This window comes from Rhamphochromis sp. 'chilingali' (assembly GCF_963969265.1).
Source record: "Rhamphochromis sp. 'chilingali' genome assembly, chromosome: 6".
NCBI classification, from domain to species: Eukaryota; Metazoa; Chordata; class Actinopteri; order Cichliformes; family Cichlidae; genus Rhamphochromis; species Rhamphochromis sp. 'chilingali'.
The window spans coordinates 39,766,335-39,783,318 of NC_137933.1; the positions used below are offsets into that span (position 1 = coordinate 39,766,335).

General features: G+C 42.7%; 1 protein-coding gene across 3 annotated transcripts; it reads right to left on the reverse strand.

Moving 5' to 3' along the window:
• Positions 1-327: 327 nt before the first annotated feature.
• zdhhc1 (zDHHC palmitoyltransferase 1) lies at positions 328-16,563 on the reverse strand. Of its 3 annotated transcripts, none has more exons than XM_080885896.1 (11): positions 16,167-16,563; positions 14,747-15,098; positions 13,951-14,126; positions 9,304-9,405; positions 8,609-8,733; positions 7,156-7,311; positions 5,917-6,032; positions 5,718-5,806; positions 4,380-4,497; positions 4,120-4,198; positions 328-2,256 (listed from the first exon to the last, which is right to left on the reverse strand). In XM_080885896.1, exons 2-11 carry the CDS (start codon positions 14,963-14,965, stop codon positions 1,748-1,750), a joined length of 1,689 nt encoding a protein of 562 aa, XP_080742022.1. In that variant the 5' UTR covers positions 14,966-15,098; positions 16,167-16,563; the 3' UTR covers positions 328-1,747. The 3 variants fall into 3 exon arrangements, with proteins under 3 accessions (XP_080742022.1, XP_080742023.1, XP_080742021.1); XM_080885897.1 differs by having other exon boundaries at positions 328-2,253; positions 16,001-16,563; XM_080885895.1 differs by having other exon boundaries at positions 16,001-16,563.
• Positions 16,564-16,984: the final 421 nt, after the last annotated feature.

The following is a 16,984-nucleotide window of genomic DNA, read 5'->3' on the forward strand; positions in this document are numbered from 1 at the left end:
GCACACGAGCAGGATACCAATCCACTATCTGGAAAAGTTTTCCATGTTCACTTCTTGATGTTTTCACACCATCGCTTTCTCCGTCTTCCTCTGCACTACTTCCCTGGGCTGTTTCTTTAGTCATTTCTTGTGACCTTTTATTGCAAATAAAGGGAATGATTTACATTAACTTATTTCTAATAAAACACCTTTGATAAGACCAATCTAGGCTCTACCCCTGCTTCTTACCCCATAGCTGCTGGCACAGGCTCCAGCATGCCCACAACCCTGAACTGGATTAGTAGCTAAGAGAAAGGATGGAAACACAGCAGTAAGTTTGAAATTACATGTTATTTCAAATTTATTTAACAATTTTGGTCACTTGTGACTCCAAATAAAAAAGACAGCAATCACAAAAATGCTCAAATCAAAGCTTAAAACAGTGAGAAAAAGGTTCACAGAACAGAGTGACGTCATGGTGTGTGCCCATCTTTTATATACATGTTTCTATACTCTGAGTGCTTCACTAGCAGGATACAAGCTTAAATCTTCATTTGCATTTAATTTCTTCTTTTTATGTGGATGGATTACTCATTTACATATACAAAACCAAAATTTGTAGCTTAATGCTTTATCGTAGTCATGTGTGTTGATAAGGCTACAGAAGATTTTTATGAATTGATTGATTTTAGGCTTCTTAATCAACTAATTACTGTGGCTCTGATCTGAAAACCCAGTTGCTGTCATGACTCTTCAGGAATGAACAAGCAGGCACAGCTGAAAGTGCAGCAAACGAAGAAGAATTAAATCTCCGGACCAGCATCTGGATATAAACGTGTAACAAATGCACCAGCTTTCATTCTTTATTGTTAAATCAGCTGACAGGTGAAGCATCCTCAGCATGTCCAGCTGCACACAGACTTCAGGAGGAGTCTGAAAAAATGAAACATTTAAAGGAGCGGTTCAACATTTACTGAAAAACTTAATTCCTGTTAAGAAAGAGCCGTTCTAAGCTTTCATGTCTTTATGCTGCTTCATTCACACGTGACGGCTGAAAGAGCTACGTGGTGACATTTTCTCTGATCCCACGCCCACGCTGCACACTACCTACGCAGCAACAGCCTGTTAGCTTCCAGTTAAGAAAACTAAAGATCACCAATTCAGATGTTCGATATCTGGAATGAACTAAATGCTGAAGTGCTCCTTTAATAGGATTCAACCTGGTGTCGCAGTTTGCAGTGTAGCAGCGGGTGTAAGCTACACCCGGCAGACGTTTAAAGCATTTGTGATTGGCTGAAAAATGACGAGTGTCAGAAAATCCAAATTACAGATTTCACATAAGATAAATAAGATAAGATGTAATTGCTGAAGCTTTGAGCTTCATTTTCTAGCTTAGTGGTACTTATCGGATTAGTTACTGATGACTTCATTGACTCATTATTGGCCTTTTTGGGGTTCAAATTTAAACTCTTAAGCACCTGGTGTCTCTGTGGCCCACAGTTACCATGGAGACCAGGTTAAGTAGCAGAGGACCGATTGACAGGAAACAGTGAAAAACAATTGGGAGGTGTCCATAAAGTCTCCACAGGAACAGACACACAAACATCCACAAACACTTCATTTACCGAGACCTAAACAGGAAGTCAGGCTTTGGCTTTCAAAATTAAAGTAAATCAATAAATAGAGCAATATAAACCCTTCAGAATAAAAGTAAAATAGTTGTGCCAGTAAGTGATTGTAAAAAGATAAAGAGTAGCAGTCTGCTTTATTACTGCTCCATCCAAGAGGGAGCGCCTGAGCCCAGCGATGCCCGGGACGCTGGTCTGGACCCGGGTCTGGGCCTCAGTCCAGTCTTCCTCCTGCCCAGGCTGAGGACTTCCTCTAGGGGCTCAGTGGCCTCTCCGCTGGCCCGGCTAACGAACACTGAGGGAGGGTGCGTGGTGGCCATCTCGAACCTCAGCTCCGCCGCGTTCTTAGCGCGGGAGGAGGCGCCCTTCCTTTTAGTCCTGGGCTGTGGTGAGGGCAGAGGGAATGCCGGGACAGGCCTGTGTGAAGACGCGTCTGCTGTAGCAGCAGAGGCCGAAGAGCCCAGTTTGGCCAACGCCACCGGGATCTCCTCCAGAGACTCAGCAGAATCTGAGTGGTACTCGGCGGGAGGGGCGGCAGCCTGGACGGGGCCTGAAGTGGGGGCCAGGGGGAGCAGCGTGGCCCTCAGGGGGAATGCTGGGAAAGGAAGCCGCTGACCCAAGGACACAGTGGACACATTGCTGGGCTCTGCTAGAGAGAAAGAGACAGAGTCAGAAACAATTTACTTTCTTAGGAAAGAAAGAGGAAATTATTAATGTCATCATTTTTTTAGAACATTTAAGGACATATTTCAGGCTTTCTGCCAGACATCGATGCAATTGTTTCATATTTGTAAAGGCTTTATTCTGTGCAGGAGCAGCTCTGTGATCCAGGAACAGAAAAATACACATTCCCACGCTACCTGATATCAGTCGCTCAAATCCCACAGCTCAGAGTCATTGCATGTCCTGACTGAATGCCACTTGAGACTCTGATTCTAACCTGAAGGAAAACACCTGAATGTTTTCCTGATTGGAGAGTTGGGGACCCTCGAGGTTAAGGCTGTGTGAATGGAAGAAGATCTCGGCTATTAACGATGGTCAGAATTGCCACCAATAGCTTGCCAATCGAGCTATATTTTTAGCATATGTGCCCATTCATCCCACCCAACCATTCTCTTTAATACATTAAATTAAAATGATCACCCTATTACGAGTCATTAGGAGTCTTGCTGCTCTTGGAATGAATGCATGTTTGGGAAGCAGCTACAATGATTCATCATCCAAAATAAGGAGAGAAAACAAACATAGGGTACTTCTGTCTGTTATTCTCATTTAATACAGCGAGCAACATTTTAGCTGTCCTACAGATAGCATCTGTTTATGGTTATCTATTCCCCCCCCCAATTTTTCCAGGTTTTTCCAGCAAATGTGAGAAGTGAAATAACCAAAACAGCAGCACCACAAATCTACACCACGTTTGGACTTGCTCCAACATCACTACAGGTCTGAACAAGATGCTTGTGAACATCTATGAGAAGAGTAAAACCTTTGTTGGTGTGACTCTAAAATTAATAAATGACAGCTGGGATCCTGAGAACAGGTACATGTTTTGTTAAAGGAGTTCAAAGTTTAGACGGGAGCTACCTGAAGACTGTCTGCACTCAGTGACCCGAGGCAGGTCACATGTGCAGCTGAAACATCAGTGTGCACAGCTGCACATGTGGAAGTAAGGGAGAAACAAAACAGGTGGAAGGGTTCAGGTTTAGGTCAATCAGTGCTCCCACCTCAAATCTAACAGTTTGTTTTGCTTTTTTACGTTGTCGAGCTGCTCTTCCTCCCTGACTTAAGGTGACAGGATCTGCTGTGTGAACACGGGACGGGCAGACGGACAGAAGCTTTGAGTGTTCCTGTTTTTGAACAGTTTCAGAGGAAAATCTAATTAAATTAAGCAGCCTGGATATGACCAAACTCAAAATGTTGCAAACTCTGTCTTTTGATTAGTTTAGCTCTTTCATCCCAACAGCTTTTCAGTAACTTTCTTTTCTATTCTTTTTTTTAAGCCTTCACTTGTTTTCACTTTGTTTAATCAGCTGGTGCCAATAAGTTTGACCTCTCCAAACAAATTCTGTGAATGGATTTGTTCTTTAATGTAAGATTTCGGATCTGTAATTGTAAACAATTTTCTCTTATTTTAGTTTCCAAAAACAACATTAGGAAAATATTTATTTTTGCTGATTAATCGTGTGCTATGCTAACTGAACTGACTGAAACTGCCCTCTGCTGTAAGGTCAAATGAAGCACCTTTATTTGCCCAAGGCTTTGTGTCATGACATTTGTGTCAGCCCGTTTTCTAACATCGCAGCTTCTGCTGTCAGACTTTCACTTCTGTGTGTGAACGCACCACAGGACCGCAAGGTTAACACCAGTAAATTTCAAAGAGGAGGTCGTTTAAGTGGAAAGCAGAGCAGACGCTTGCTACAGAGCAGCGGAACTTTGACAGCCTTTAGGTTCAGGTTAGAGAACACGGTGTGTTCAAAAGTGCCTTCATATGTACAGACAGGTGAGGCCATACCGGGAGGCGGGGCTGTGGCTGGGCAGCGCTCTCTGGTCACCTCTGCTGGGACTTTACGTACCTTCTTCTTCTTTTTCTTCTGCAGAAGAATAAAAATACAAAGCAGGTTTTTAAGTGCGGTCTCCCTCACTGCTGTTTTCTCATATTCGCTTCAAATATACACAAATTTATCCAAAGTTTCTCCTGATCCGTCAGACCTCCACAGTCTGTGCAACATCACACTGAACCTGTTATCGGGTGTGTGGTTTGTGGGCTTTTACCTGTGTGTGTCGATGTGTGTGTGCCGCTATGGCTTTCATCTCTGAAGAGACAGTGGGCGGAGCTTCTTCCTCCATGACAGGACTGGACATAGTCCTCACTCTACCATTAGCAAGGAACCTGGTACACACAAACACACACACAATGCATGATTATCTGATTGCGTACTACAGGCTGTACTAGTGCATCTAAAAAAAAAGTACCTGGATACTGTGCAAATCGTAGGAAATATTCTAATAATTTGAGACACTGGATTTGATGAGCTATAAGCCATAATCATCAACAGCAAAAGGGCTTAAATATTTCACTTTACCTTTAATGACTATAGAATAGAAACACATACACAAAGTTCTGTGAACACTAGAGATCACCCCTTAATACAGAGACCTCCTTCTCCACCAGCACAGTGCTGGTGCCCGATCTAGAGCCAGTTCCTCAGATTTCCACCAAATAAATAAATAAAGGCCTGGTGCTGATGTTAAAAAGCTGACACCAGCTTGGTACAACAAAGCTGTGGAGCACAAAGTTGGAACCAATAACACGGAGCTAGATCTGCATTGGCACCGTGTTGGTGTAAAAGAGGTAATAATGTCAATAAAAAGTAGCACACTCGTCTCCTTCACTGGGAGAAACCTCAGGTAAAGAAGACACGTGCTCAGAAAAAAGAAAAAGGTTATTACAGCTGTTGTGGAGAGGCATGTGGCTCAGGGTCAGCACTCCAGCGTCTCACCGTCGACCAATGAACCCTGTCAGTGCAGGTAAATAATCTACCTGTCGGTCGCTCACAGATCACACTAACGCTGTGCTTCTGTAATGACCCGACACACTGGAACTAGAACAATTTAACTGGACAACGACAGATTCTACGTGTGATTAAGTATCTAAACTAGTTTCCCTGTTTGTCAGTGTTTTATTTTGTGCCCTCCACGTTGTTCTCTGACTGTTCCTGCTCCACTATAAAAAAGGTTTCCTATGTCTCAGATAGACAGGATTCAGAGCAAGTGTTAAAGTGAGTGGGATTATTTATCAAGCCTTTCTGTCACACACACACGCACACACACAAAAAGCCTCCTCCCTTTAGCTCACACACACACACAATCCACACTTTGTTTGCTTCCTGAAAGTTGAAGCCAAAGAATTTCATGTTGCACTTTGTTTTCTGCAAAGAAAACCGTGTCCATGGCGACGAGGTCCGGCCTCCTCGTGTGGTGAAATAACTGTTGCCAGCTGTTTACTGAGACGTGTCGGGACCCGGTCAGTTCATCTCAGCCAATCACACGCGCCGGCTTTAAGTAGGACCCGGCCATCTGAACCAGAACAGGAGGAGCTGAGAGACTTACTCTGCCTCTCCTCGCACGGCCACAGCAGTAGGTTCCTGCACGTCCAGCTGAGGGTTGGTGTAACCCAGAGTCCCTGAGTAGTTCACATCCTGATGAGGGGACAGCAGAGGACAAAGACTCAGAGCCTGAACTCAACCCCACCCAAACCAGACTCTTTCTCCCTTTATTAACAGAGCTTATTCGCCTGCCAGTCAGTCACCTTGAGGACTGAAGGAGCTGCCGTCTCTTTCACAGATCCCGGTTTCCTCAAGTCTCTGTTGTCCACACGGTGGCGCTGCCTCACTATGTACTCGTACGTACTGAGCCTGTTCCACACTGAAACACACATACGTAAACATACATTTCCCCAGACCCTTGAACCCCGACATGGCCTTTAAAGGTCCGTCTTTGTGAAGAGAAAGAGGAAGTGGACTAAATGTCCTCAGAGGACCAGTTAAAAACACACATATAACACAAAACACACACCCACAGGATTTGTTCTGAAACACTGACGGGGTCTTGCAGCATTACCATGAGGTCAGAAACAAAGATTTAATAACCTCTGTGAGAGCATAGACAGCACGAGGAAGGAAAAGCTCTTTATAGCTCCTTCATGCTGCTAAATAAACAAATAAATATCCAAACGTATGATATGCTGGCAGCATCACCTGAATGTGAGTGAAGTTATTAAAGAGAATTTTTTTTAACTGAATTTTCTCTCTTGGTTTTATCGAGCTGCAGACGAGTGATGTGTCTGACTCAGACTGCTGAAGCCTCATATTGCTTTTAAATAAATGAACTCTGCAATAAATCTTTACAAAGAAGGCAGACTGTGGATTTTATGCTCAATTCCCACTGAGCAGCACATCAGGTCTAATCTGAAGAAAAGGAATTATTAAAGCAATACAAATGCTGATGGCCCCCCAGTGCTACCCCTCAAAACCTTTATAAAATGCTCACGTAAATATCTGATTGTTTACAAAATAAAAATAGTAGTAAAACTGATGCAAACTCACAGTTTTGTGGATTGTTATCTCTTTATAAAACCTAAAGACAACAAATGGATTCTGAAACAGGAAAACCTATTAGTTACTTTGAAAGAAAATGCTGTTTTGAAGGGACCTTTTTTTTGCCCCACTGTCATAAATACAGAAGCCATTCTACAGACTAACGTGACGTGTTGCCTGTGAACTGCACTGCCTGCATTTCATAAGCATGCTGTACCTGCAGCAGATCACCACAGAAACTTAAATCTGTGATGTACTAAAATCGGTATGTTATAGAATATGTCTGAGGCTGAGCTTCACTGGGATCATTTTTACATACGTTTTGAATTTTGAAAATATTTATTATGAACATCAGACATTACAACATTAACTGCTGGGCAGAAAATAAAGAAAAGCTTCCTCTTGTCAAAGATTTGACACGTGGACAGACAGGCAGGTGTGTTATTTCTTACTCAGGTAGATGTGGAAACAAAGCAAGTGGCAGAGCAACACGCAGGACAGAAGACCCAGAGCGATTGTGATGGCAGCCAGGACGGGAATCACTGGTGCAGCTGACCGGAGAGGCGCGACGGGCAGGAAGACGAACCACACACCCGTCTCATTCCTCACTGCGGGACACAAGAAGAGCCAACTGTGAAAACAGCATTTCTTCATTTAATGGCTGAATAACCAAACCCCAATATATCAGGAAAATCCAAGCACATCAGGTATAACTTTGAGTTTGTTTAGCTTTAAAAGTTGTTGTCGTTGTATCTGTGAGCTGGCTGGGGGCGTCAGAATGATCTTTCTAATATTCCTCCTTTTTTAGTTTAACAAAATTTCAGGTTCACGATGAAACATAATAAAAAGTCATTTATAGAGAGACAACAGTGACCTTTTGAACAGCAAAAATCACCCTAAACTCACTGAAACAACTATAAGCTGTCGACAAACTAAATAATCTTCCTCACATGAAAACACGAGACTGAAGGACAAAGACATCAGTCATCTCACTCTCCTGATCTTCCTCCCTCTGCTGTGGATGTGGACTCTCCGCCTGCAGATAACACTGAGAGGAGGGGGCATGCTTTCTCATCCTGCAGCTGAGACTGCACACAGTTCAGTTCAGTTTGCAGGTTACTCCATTCACTGTGAAGCTGCTAAATTCAGAGTATCACTCACCTGTGCTTCTTGACAAAGGAATGGGCATGGTCAGCAACAACACTCAGGTAGGCTGTGGGGTTTAACTGATCCTGAGCTGGTACTAAGGGGCCCAAAGTGTGCCAAGATAATATCCCCCACACCATAATACCACCAACTTCCCGAAACGTTGATATGAGGCAGGATGACGCCGTGCTTTTCACTCCACATTCTGATGCTACCATCTGAGACTCATCAGACCAGGCAAAAGTTTTCCAATCTTCTCTGGTCTAATTCTGTTCAGCCTGCAGGAGCCTCAGTTTCCTGTTCTCTCTTGAACAGTGGCACCCAGTGTGGCATTCTGCTGCTGTAGCCCATGTTGTGCATTCAGACATGTTCTTTTGCATACCTTGGTTGTCACAAGTGATTTTCTGCGTTACTGTGACCCTCCTATCCGCTTAAAGCAGCCAGGCCATTCTCCTCTCACCTCTGGTATTTTCCCCTTGAGAGCTGCTGCTCACTGAATACTTTCTCTTCTCTTCTCTCTTTCTCAACCCATCTCTGTAAACCCACAGATGGTTTGTGTAGGAAACAAACTACTCAGATCAGCCCACCTGACACAAACAACCATGCTGCATTCAGTCACTTTAATCACCTTTCTTTCCCATTGTGATCCTCAGCTTCCACTTCTTGATTTCTGAACACCCTAACTGAGATTTCTTTTAAAATTTTTAATAAACACTATAGACTCACAGCTTTTTTACAAGGTCAGAGGTCAAATCTTACCCAGAAAGTGTTTGTCGGTGCGGAGTTTAGTGGGGTCCAGAAAGAACTCGATGAAGACGTAGGAGGCAACAACAAGAATGAGACAAACTCCCAAAAGAGCTGAGATCACACTGTGGAGGAACAACCTGCAGGACACACAGCACTGCTCAGCACACACGCCTAATGGGCATGAATGTACAAAATATATATTTCAAAAACATTGATTAAAATATTTAAAATACATAACATTTGCTATCTTTGCAGCCCATGTCTATGTTGCTCCAGTATTTTAGAAGAGACTTTTGGAAATGCTTCTAACTCGGTTTTCAGTTAATGACACTTTCATCATTACAGGCAGAAGCACAGAATTATAAAAACAATGACAGACACCAACTCCTCACTGAGTCACATCAGACACGACGCATCCTCCTCTGATTCATCACTCCCATCATATGGCAGCTGCCTCGTTCTGTTAGTTTGTCTGTGTTGCGGTCGTGACTTTCCTGTTTTAAAGACTTTTAATGTTGGAAAGACTCAGATGTGCACGTACAGGTGCAACAGAATCTCCTTTTCTTAAAGGAGATTCAGTGCTTTGCACAGAGCTGTATATCAGCCTCACTTCCCTGTCAGAGACAGCTGTCTTACTGGGAGTGAACCAGTGTCAGGTGACAGCATCCTTCATTGTTTGACTCCACAGAAAATTAACCAGTACTCACTTATAGTTCCTGCTGCCCACACAGTTGTTGAGCCACCGGCAGTGATGGTCGAAGTTCGCCACACACTTGTTACAGGCGCTACAATGTTTCGACTTCGGTCCCCTGAAACAACCACATACATATATCTGTGTTTACAACGAAGTGCAGCCTAGTACTAGCACTACTATACAGAATGTACAGCACGCATTGTGATACAAATCTAACTGAAACACATTCACGTTTGATGACTTTACTGCTTTGGTAAAACAGTACCAGTCAAGTTTGTTTTAATGTGTGTGGATGTTTAATGTGTGAATGAGAACTTTTTACTTCCAACACAATTCAGGTTCTTAATACACAAAATGGTACATAACTGTTATTTAAACAGCCAATCCCAGAGTTCACATCCTGGCGTTGTAAATAGGCCGTATATGCAAATAAAACTGAGGAATAATGAGGTCAGTGCACATGAGATAAAAGTCTTTTTTCTACTTGTGTGAGAAGCCCCGCCCACCAGCTGCACAAACTTCTGAGGGGCAACCAATCAGAAGAAAAATAGAAAACTGAAAAGAGCTCGAAAAAAAAAGCTCAAAAAGCTCGTTTCAGACAGGGGATGAACTGCAAAGATAAATAACATCATTTTTAACTGGGAGTCATGCAAAGCTACTCATGGAGCAGCACAACAAGCATAATAAACCACCTTTAAAATTAGTTTTCAGATTCTGAGTCAATGTGTAGCTCCCTCTCTGCAGCAGATCCAGAGGATTGTGGGTATTCATATCCGGTCCCAATGTTTATTCTGAAATGGGAGTGCTGCGCAAAGCAATGTCAGATCAGATCCAGGTTTGAGAGGGGGTTTACGGTCTGTAAGAGCCCCTGTGACCCAGTTCTCTGAGGCCTCCTGAGACCAGCCCACTGACCCATATTTTTTTTTCCTCAGAGGTTGTCACTGCAGTTCAGCTCAGCTCATCACCTCCTGGCTTCAATGAGCAGCTCTATTATTTACTCAGGAACTGAGCTGCATTCAGCTGCTGAGGACTATGCAACACTGCAATTAATGAAGCCAGTAAAATATTTAAATGGAGACTTAAAATCAGCAGAATTCAGTGGTGAAGAGCTCTTGTCTGCAGTGCAGATGTACAGACAACTGGAAGCAAGTCCCAAACTGTTGTTTCTCTGAAGGTCAGTTCTGATTCATATCAAAGATGACAATCAGCTCACGCTAAACCGAAACATGTGCACCTCATTTGTGTGAGCATACTGTGAAACAGCTAATTCCTCTCGGCATTTCTTACATCTAAACACGCAGAGTCTGGAGAGTCACCAGACTGCCTGAACTGTTTCTTTAGATCAACAGTCTGAAAAAAAATCAAATGTTTTTACAGTGAATCTACACAAAGACCCTTTCAGAGTCTTTGTGTAGATTCAAATTCTAAGAAATATTGTTAGATTTAAGTGTGCACAATAGGGCCCGGTATCAATTTCTAGAATCGATTCGATTCTGATTGACAAGGTTCGATTTGATCCACGATTTCGATTCAAATCAGGGAAATTTTGCCTCAAACAGTCAGAAATATTATAATTCTGATTATTTATCAGTACTGACACTTCTGAGACTTCATCAGAGGTGTGAGCATCACAGCAGATGTCTTTGTGTCAAAGTAACTGAGGATAAAACAAAAAACATGAAGGAGATTTTCCTGGCCTGGCTTTTTATAGCAGATAACCTTAAAAATATTCTGCAGTAGAACATTTTGAAAAGTTTACATTTCTTCGGAATTGAACAGCAGAAATGAGTTTTTCTTTCAGAGGTCTTTTTAAAAAAAAAAACAGCGGCCGACAGCGCTGTGCACAATGGTAAACTGGTGGGTAATAAGCAAGCGAATAATGCAGAAAATTGTGATTTTTAGATGGGAAACTGTTCTTAAAGTACACTGAGAGAGAGAGAAAGAGCTGTGCAGGAAGTGTGAATTTATTGTGGTGGAAGCAAAACCGCAAAAGTAAGACAGAATTCATGACGATGCTTATCTGAAGCGTAATGTGAAGCTTAGTTTGGATCTTCTTTTGCTGCTGGTTCAGTCAGTTTTGGTTGGAGAGAGATGAAACCTGCAGCATCAGAATCTAGCGCAAAAAAAACAGTAAACACGACACGCGGACCTGACGCATCAGAATGTGTGAGGTGACAGTTTTCAGCCCCGACGATGTGTCCGACCGCGTACGTGCCGTCTGGTGAGAAAGCCCACAGCTCACTGATTCTGATGCATCAGGTCCACGCTTTGTGTTTACGTCTTTTTGCAGAATCCGTTTACCTGCTCTCATTTACTGTTTTAGCTGTTTGGTGGTTGCTGAAATAGTTTTGTGAGGTTTAACCTACATTTTTAAAAATAGATTCAGGATTTTAATGAATCGATATCGCTTTATTTAAGCTAAAATCGATTTTCATCGGAAAATCGATTTTTGTGATGTTCAGGACATAAAATGTCCTGAACATCACACTGACTTTATGCAAGCAGCCTGGCAGGTTAAAGACCATATGAGCTCTGATCTAACGGAGATGGACACTTGCAATATGTTAGGTAACATCTCAAAGGGTTCATGACTGCAGAGCATGCTTTAAAAGGGTTACAAGGAGCGGTGGACTGGAGGGAAGGAACCATCATGGGTTTAAAATTAAATTTAACATGACACATTTTCAGTTCTTTCAGCTGAAGCTTTGTGACCTCGACTTCAGATCAGTAACACTTTGTGGCATTAATAAATAAATGCAAAGTATGTGGCTGTAAATTAAATAAATCCATGACACCTTCACTTTAGTTATGGAACAAATCTTTTCTGTGCATGCAGAGAGACCCCTGATAAACAAACATGCTTAAAAAAATACTTAAAAACACCGGAGTCTGATTGGACAGTGCAAATCCAGACCATGTGACAAGCAGCTCAGAAGATGAAGCAAACTTCAGTTCATGTTCATGTTGCTACCAACAACACCAAAGCTGCTAACAGCTGACAAGCAGTTTGTGTCTGCATGTGTGTGTTTGTGCAACCTGCAGAGACTGTCCTCCTGTGAGAGACACCCAGCAGGGACATGCCAATAAAAACTCCAACAGCAGCTCAAGTAAACATACCTCCGTGACCTATTTGCAATGTTAGCTTGATAGGAAGCAAAAGGACAATTTGAGCTACAAAATCTCAGCTACTAACAGCCAATGGGGAAACTTGATCAGAAAGAGTTTCAGCCAGTGTTAGCACCATCTGCTGGCAGCAATCCACAGTGTGGTAGTTTTGATTAACCAGATCATTCAGGGTTAATGACAAAAAATATAAAACAGATGGGGTTCCTTTTGTTTGTTTTGTTTTTTTGGAGACCTTAGACAAAACCTGATTTCATCTAAAAGGTATCAGCCAACACCAAGGCATCAACTGAAATAGCTGCCTGGGCCATATTGCTGCACACGAAGGGGTATAAAGGCCTTTTAGGCTAAAATGCAACAACTGTGCCTGCATCTCTTGGAAGACTTACAACACAAATGAGTATCCGTCTGCAGCTGTCTGGGTCCAATAGGGTGTGCCATACTGAATCACTCCTAATAACATCGGTTTAAATTTTGAAGTTAGATAAAAGTGTCATATCATGATATCATAGCAAGATCATGTGTTTATTTTTCCTAGTGCACAACGAGATGAGCCCAGGGATCTCTGAGAGCGAGAGCCACGTGTCAGCATCCACTTACAATTCAGTGCTCACCTCAACCTCCAACAAAGCACAGTACTACTAGAAAAATAAGCAAGAAAACTGCTCCTGCTGGAGATGGACAACTGTGGCAAATATGTTTCACCAGAGATATACCTCCAAATTGAACCAGCCAACAGCTGGTGACGTGTGACCCAAAAGTAAACAAATGACTCAGCGACCCTCTCTTTTAAAACTACTGCACTATAATGCTGCTGCTGCACCTTGTAGCAATAGATTCACCCATTGCATTAGGTGGTCACAGTAACTCACTGAAAAATATTTTTCATTTTGCCAGCATAAAAAATGCAACTGCCTGCAAGCGATTACAGATCATTTAATTTTTTTTGTCTGTATCCTCATAAATATAATTTATATCATGAATATAATTTTTGCAAATTCCCTTAAAAAAACATGACAGAATTTGGAAGCTATATCCTTACCAAACCCTAGTGTCCACTTCAGAAACAATATAATCACTATAATTAATACATTAGAATCATACAAACAACACATTTTATATAAAAAGTGAAAATCACTTGTTTTACATTTCAATAAACAAGAAGAAAATAATGTGTATTGCTCTAAAAGGTAAATTGCTCAACAGCAAGTGTAATTACAAAATTTAAAGATGATCTGTACACATCCCTATTTTTAAAAAAAATATTCCACAGCACGCTGAGACTCACCCTGAGATTAGTGCATCGAACTAACCCGACAGCATCCCATCTGAAGAGGCTGTGAGCTTTCAGATTTATCACCGCTGCTGCTGACTCATCAACAAAACTCAACAATGACCATAAAACAGCTAAATGTTAAAATACAAGCTTAGAGAGCACTTGAGAGTTTTTATCATTGGGATGAAGGTATCCGGCAGTTTCGGGAACGATAACATGATGCAGCATACATGCATTGAAAAGCCTCTGTTTGTTACTCACACTTCGACCTGGCACAGGTAGCAGTGGCAGTTCTCGATGACGTGCGCGTGTTTGGAGCGGTCGAACACGGGGACCGGGCCTCGGACGCTCTTCGCTCTGACATTGTAGTCGGCTGGATCGATGGACACGGCCATGACGTGGACAAACAGGTGACACACAAACATGATGCCCGTACACTGACACAGAGATCAGGAATCAAACACAGATACGCCGGAGCAACACTGTAACACCTCACCTAAAGAAAAGACCTGAAATCACTGTCTGTCCCCTCAGTAACAATAACTCAATGCTATCAGACAATATGGAAATTACATTTTGAATAGGGGTCATTTTTCATATTTTCATAGGCATCAGACACTACCAAAAACAGCTCCCTAACACTGCCAGACTTTACACTGGCTGTGCTAAATAAACCAGCAGACAGAATGAATAAATTATAGATTGTCGACTGTACAACCAAAGTATCTGGGACACAAATTTGAGAACTCACCTGAATTACGATCCAGTTAAAATAATAAAAACTGGAATTTTTAGAAGACAAAAACGCGAAATATTTAGATAAAAGCTGTAATAATTTGAGGAAAAGCATCGTCAGCTTTTGAAAGACAATTTGCTCTATTCTTTGACTAAACTAACACTATATTTTAAGGAAAGACGTTTTACTATATTTTGAGGAAAACCTCCCTTTTTTTTCCATAGAAAAAAATGCTACTGGTGTAGAAAGTTCACATGTGTTTATCTGTACACCTCGCTACCAGTGGTGCGGTGGTGGTCTGTCCACGCAGTGGAAGGATACGATGTAGCCCGCAGGGATCCAATGTGCAGGCAGCAGGGGGACGAATATGCCGAACCCGGTGACGGCAAAGTAGATGTAGAGCAGCCAGGCGAGCAGCTGGAAGGGGTGCGGAGGCCAGCTCCAACCGTTGGTCCGAGAGCAGAGCAGCACGTCAGCTCGCCGTGGGCCGTCCTCACCGACCGGCGCCGTCCGGTTCGGGTTCCTACAGCACACGTCCATCCCGAACGCGCATCCAGCATCAAAGAGCTGCCGTTTGTTGTCAGGCACAGAGCGTGGTCTCCATCACATGAGCGAGAGAGTAACCGCAGGCTGAAGCTGCATAAAGAGCCGCTTCATGATCAATGAGTTTGAGCTGCAAAGGAAACAGAGAGAGAGAACAGAGGCTCTGATTCAAACAACAACACACAGACCAACAACAGCTCTGCAGCATCACAACCGTGTGTCCCACTGTACAACACACAGCTGCAAACAGCAGTGATCTGAGACCATCAGCCCAATTAGCCACAATCAGTTTTCCACAAACCCTCAGCTTCCACCTTTCTGTAATCTGAACATCTGGGGTGAGGTGGAGTCTCTGAAGTCTTAATAAAACAATTATACCCTTTCCCTAAATTATTCATATCATCAAATAAGTTACATTTTTTACCGGTATTTGAGTTATGAGTTGTTTTTTTTTATCCAGGGTCCATTTTCTGATTATTGTCATGATCAGTTCATCTGCTGGTTAATTTCTTTATCAGTTTGTCTTTGACAAAAGTCTGCATACAGCTTGGATTTGTCCAAGCAGGCTGAGATAGTAAACAGATTATTAAACAGCAGAGGTCTTTAATTGAATATCAGAAAAGATGCAGATAATTTTCGTAATCCAATCACCTCAGCTGTAAGTTTTCCAGCTCCTGTTTTTCCTGTCTCTGTTCAACTAATCCATCATCTGAGTAATGATGGTTTCACAGACTGTTATTTTACTGGCTTATACCTGAATTTATCAAAGTGTAATCAGGGGGAAATTGTTTATGTGTTTGATTCCACATGCATGATTTTTTTTTTTCAAACGTTCCTGCTGAGCAGCTGGAACCAGACAACACTGCCTTCTACATGCTGCAGCTGAGGAGCAGTTCATTCATTAAGTAACCGAGTGAATGGTGCAAAAAAAAAAAAAATGAAGTCCTCACAACAGCATCACATAATTTATCGACAATTTTTTTTGGCTTCATCTCACCACCGGACCTCCTGCTCTACGAGAGGGCAGCCCACCTGGTTAACCGGTACCCGAGCCTCATCTCATCCCGGAGCCCGGGCCTGAGCAGCGGCGTGAAGCTTTGCCGTCCCCCTTGTCCCAGGGGAAGGGGGCTGCTCTTGGGTAAACCAGAGATCCACAGATCTGGGCCACACCGTCCCAGTACTCCAGCTGTTAACTCACATCCATCCTGGTCGGCAGCCGCAGTCCTCGTTTTATCCCTGGACCCGAGCTCATCCACTGTCGAGCGGCCTCGCCGAGACCGGTGCTCAGGGAGAAACTGTGATTGGTATACAATTCTGATTAGCTCGCCAGATAGCGTGCTAAGCTGCTAACGAGACGCGACTAGCGGGACACCGCTGCTGCCATGCTTGCTCTCACTCCGGCAGACGGAGGGGGGAGGGTAACCGCAAATCAACCGCAGAGCGTAACGTTTAATATTTAAGGTGAACGACTGTTTTAAAAATTTAAGATCGCTGTGGATCCCATTAGCCTGCTAGCATGATACCCGTTAGCCTATCTGCTGCTGCCTTCCACAGTCTCCTAGCGTCTTCCAGCCTCGTAAACCGTTTCCCTGGTAACGCCGTAGGTCCACACCTATTGGTAACTGGAGCTGACCCCGCCTACTATATGAATGTAAAAACCGAGCTCCGGGAACTGATAGTTGTGTTAGTGACGTGCATCCAGCAGAGGGCGGCACATCCACGACCAACAGAACGCCGCTATGTATTTATTTATGTTGATATTTGTATATGTGAACTAGAACCATTCTCTTCAGGCGTTTACAATTTTCGTTATTATTAGCATTATTATTAGCATTATTATTATTATCCACTGTTATCTCGTTAAAGTTTTCGATTTTTAATATGATTATCAATTATTAATTATTAATACTTTATTTTTGTCATTTTACCACCCGTGTTATATTTGATGTTTCACTTAGTTTTGTTTATTTTTTCATTCGTCTCAAAAACCCTTTGCTGTAACCTCAGTTTTGTCAG

Bases quoted from the DNA above. Each gene is read 5' to 3' on its own strand.
- zdhhc1 (XM_080885896.1), bottom strand. From the start codon at position 14,965: ATGGACGTGTGCTGTAGGAACCCGAACCGGACGGCGCCGGTCGGTGAG. The intron at 7,312-8,608 runs GTAAGATTTGAC...TGTGTCCCGCAG, and splicing joins CACCGACAAACACTTTCTGG to TGAGGAATGAGACGGGTGTG. The intron at 4,498-5,717 runs GTAAGTCTCTCA...TGTGTGTACCAG, and splicing joins GCCGTGCGAGGAGAGGCAGA to GTTCCTTGCTAATGGTAGAG.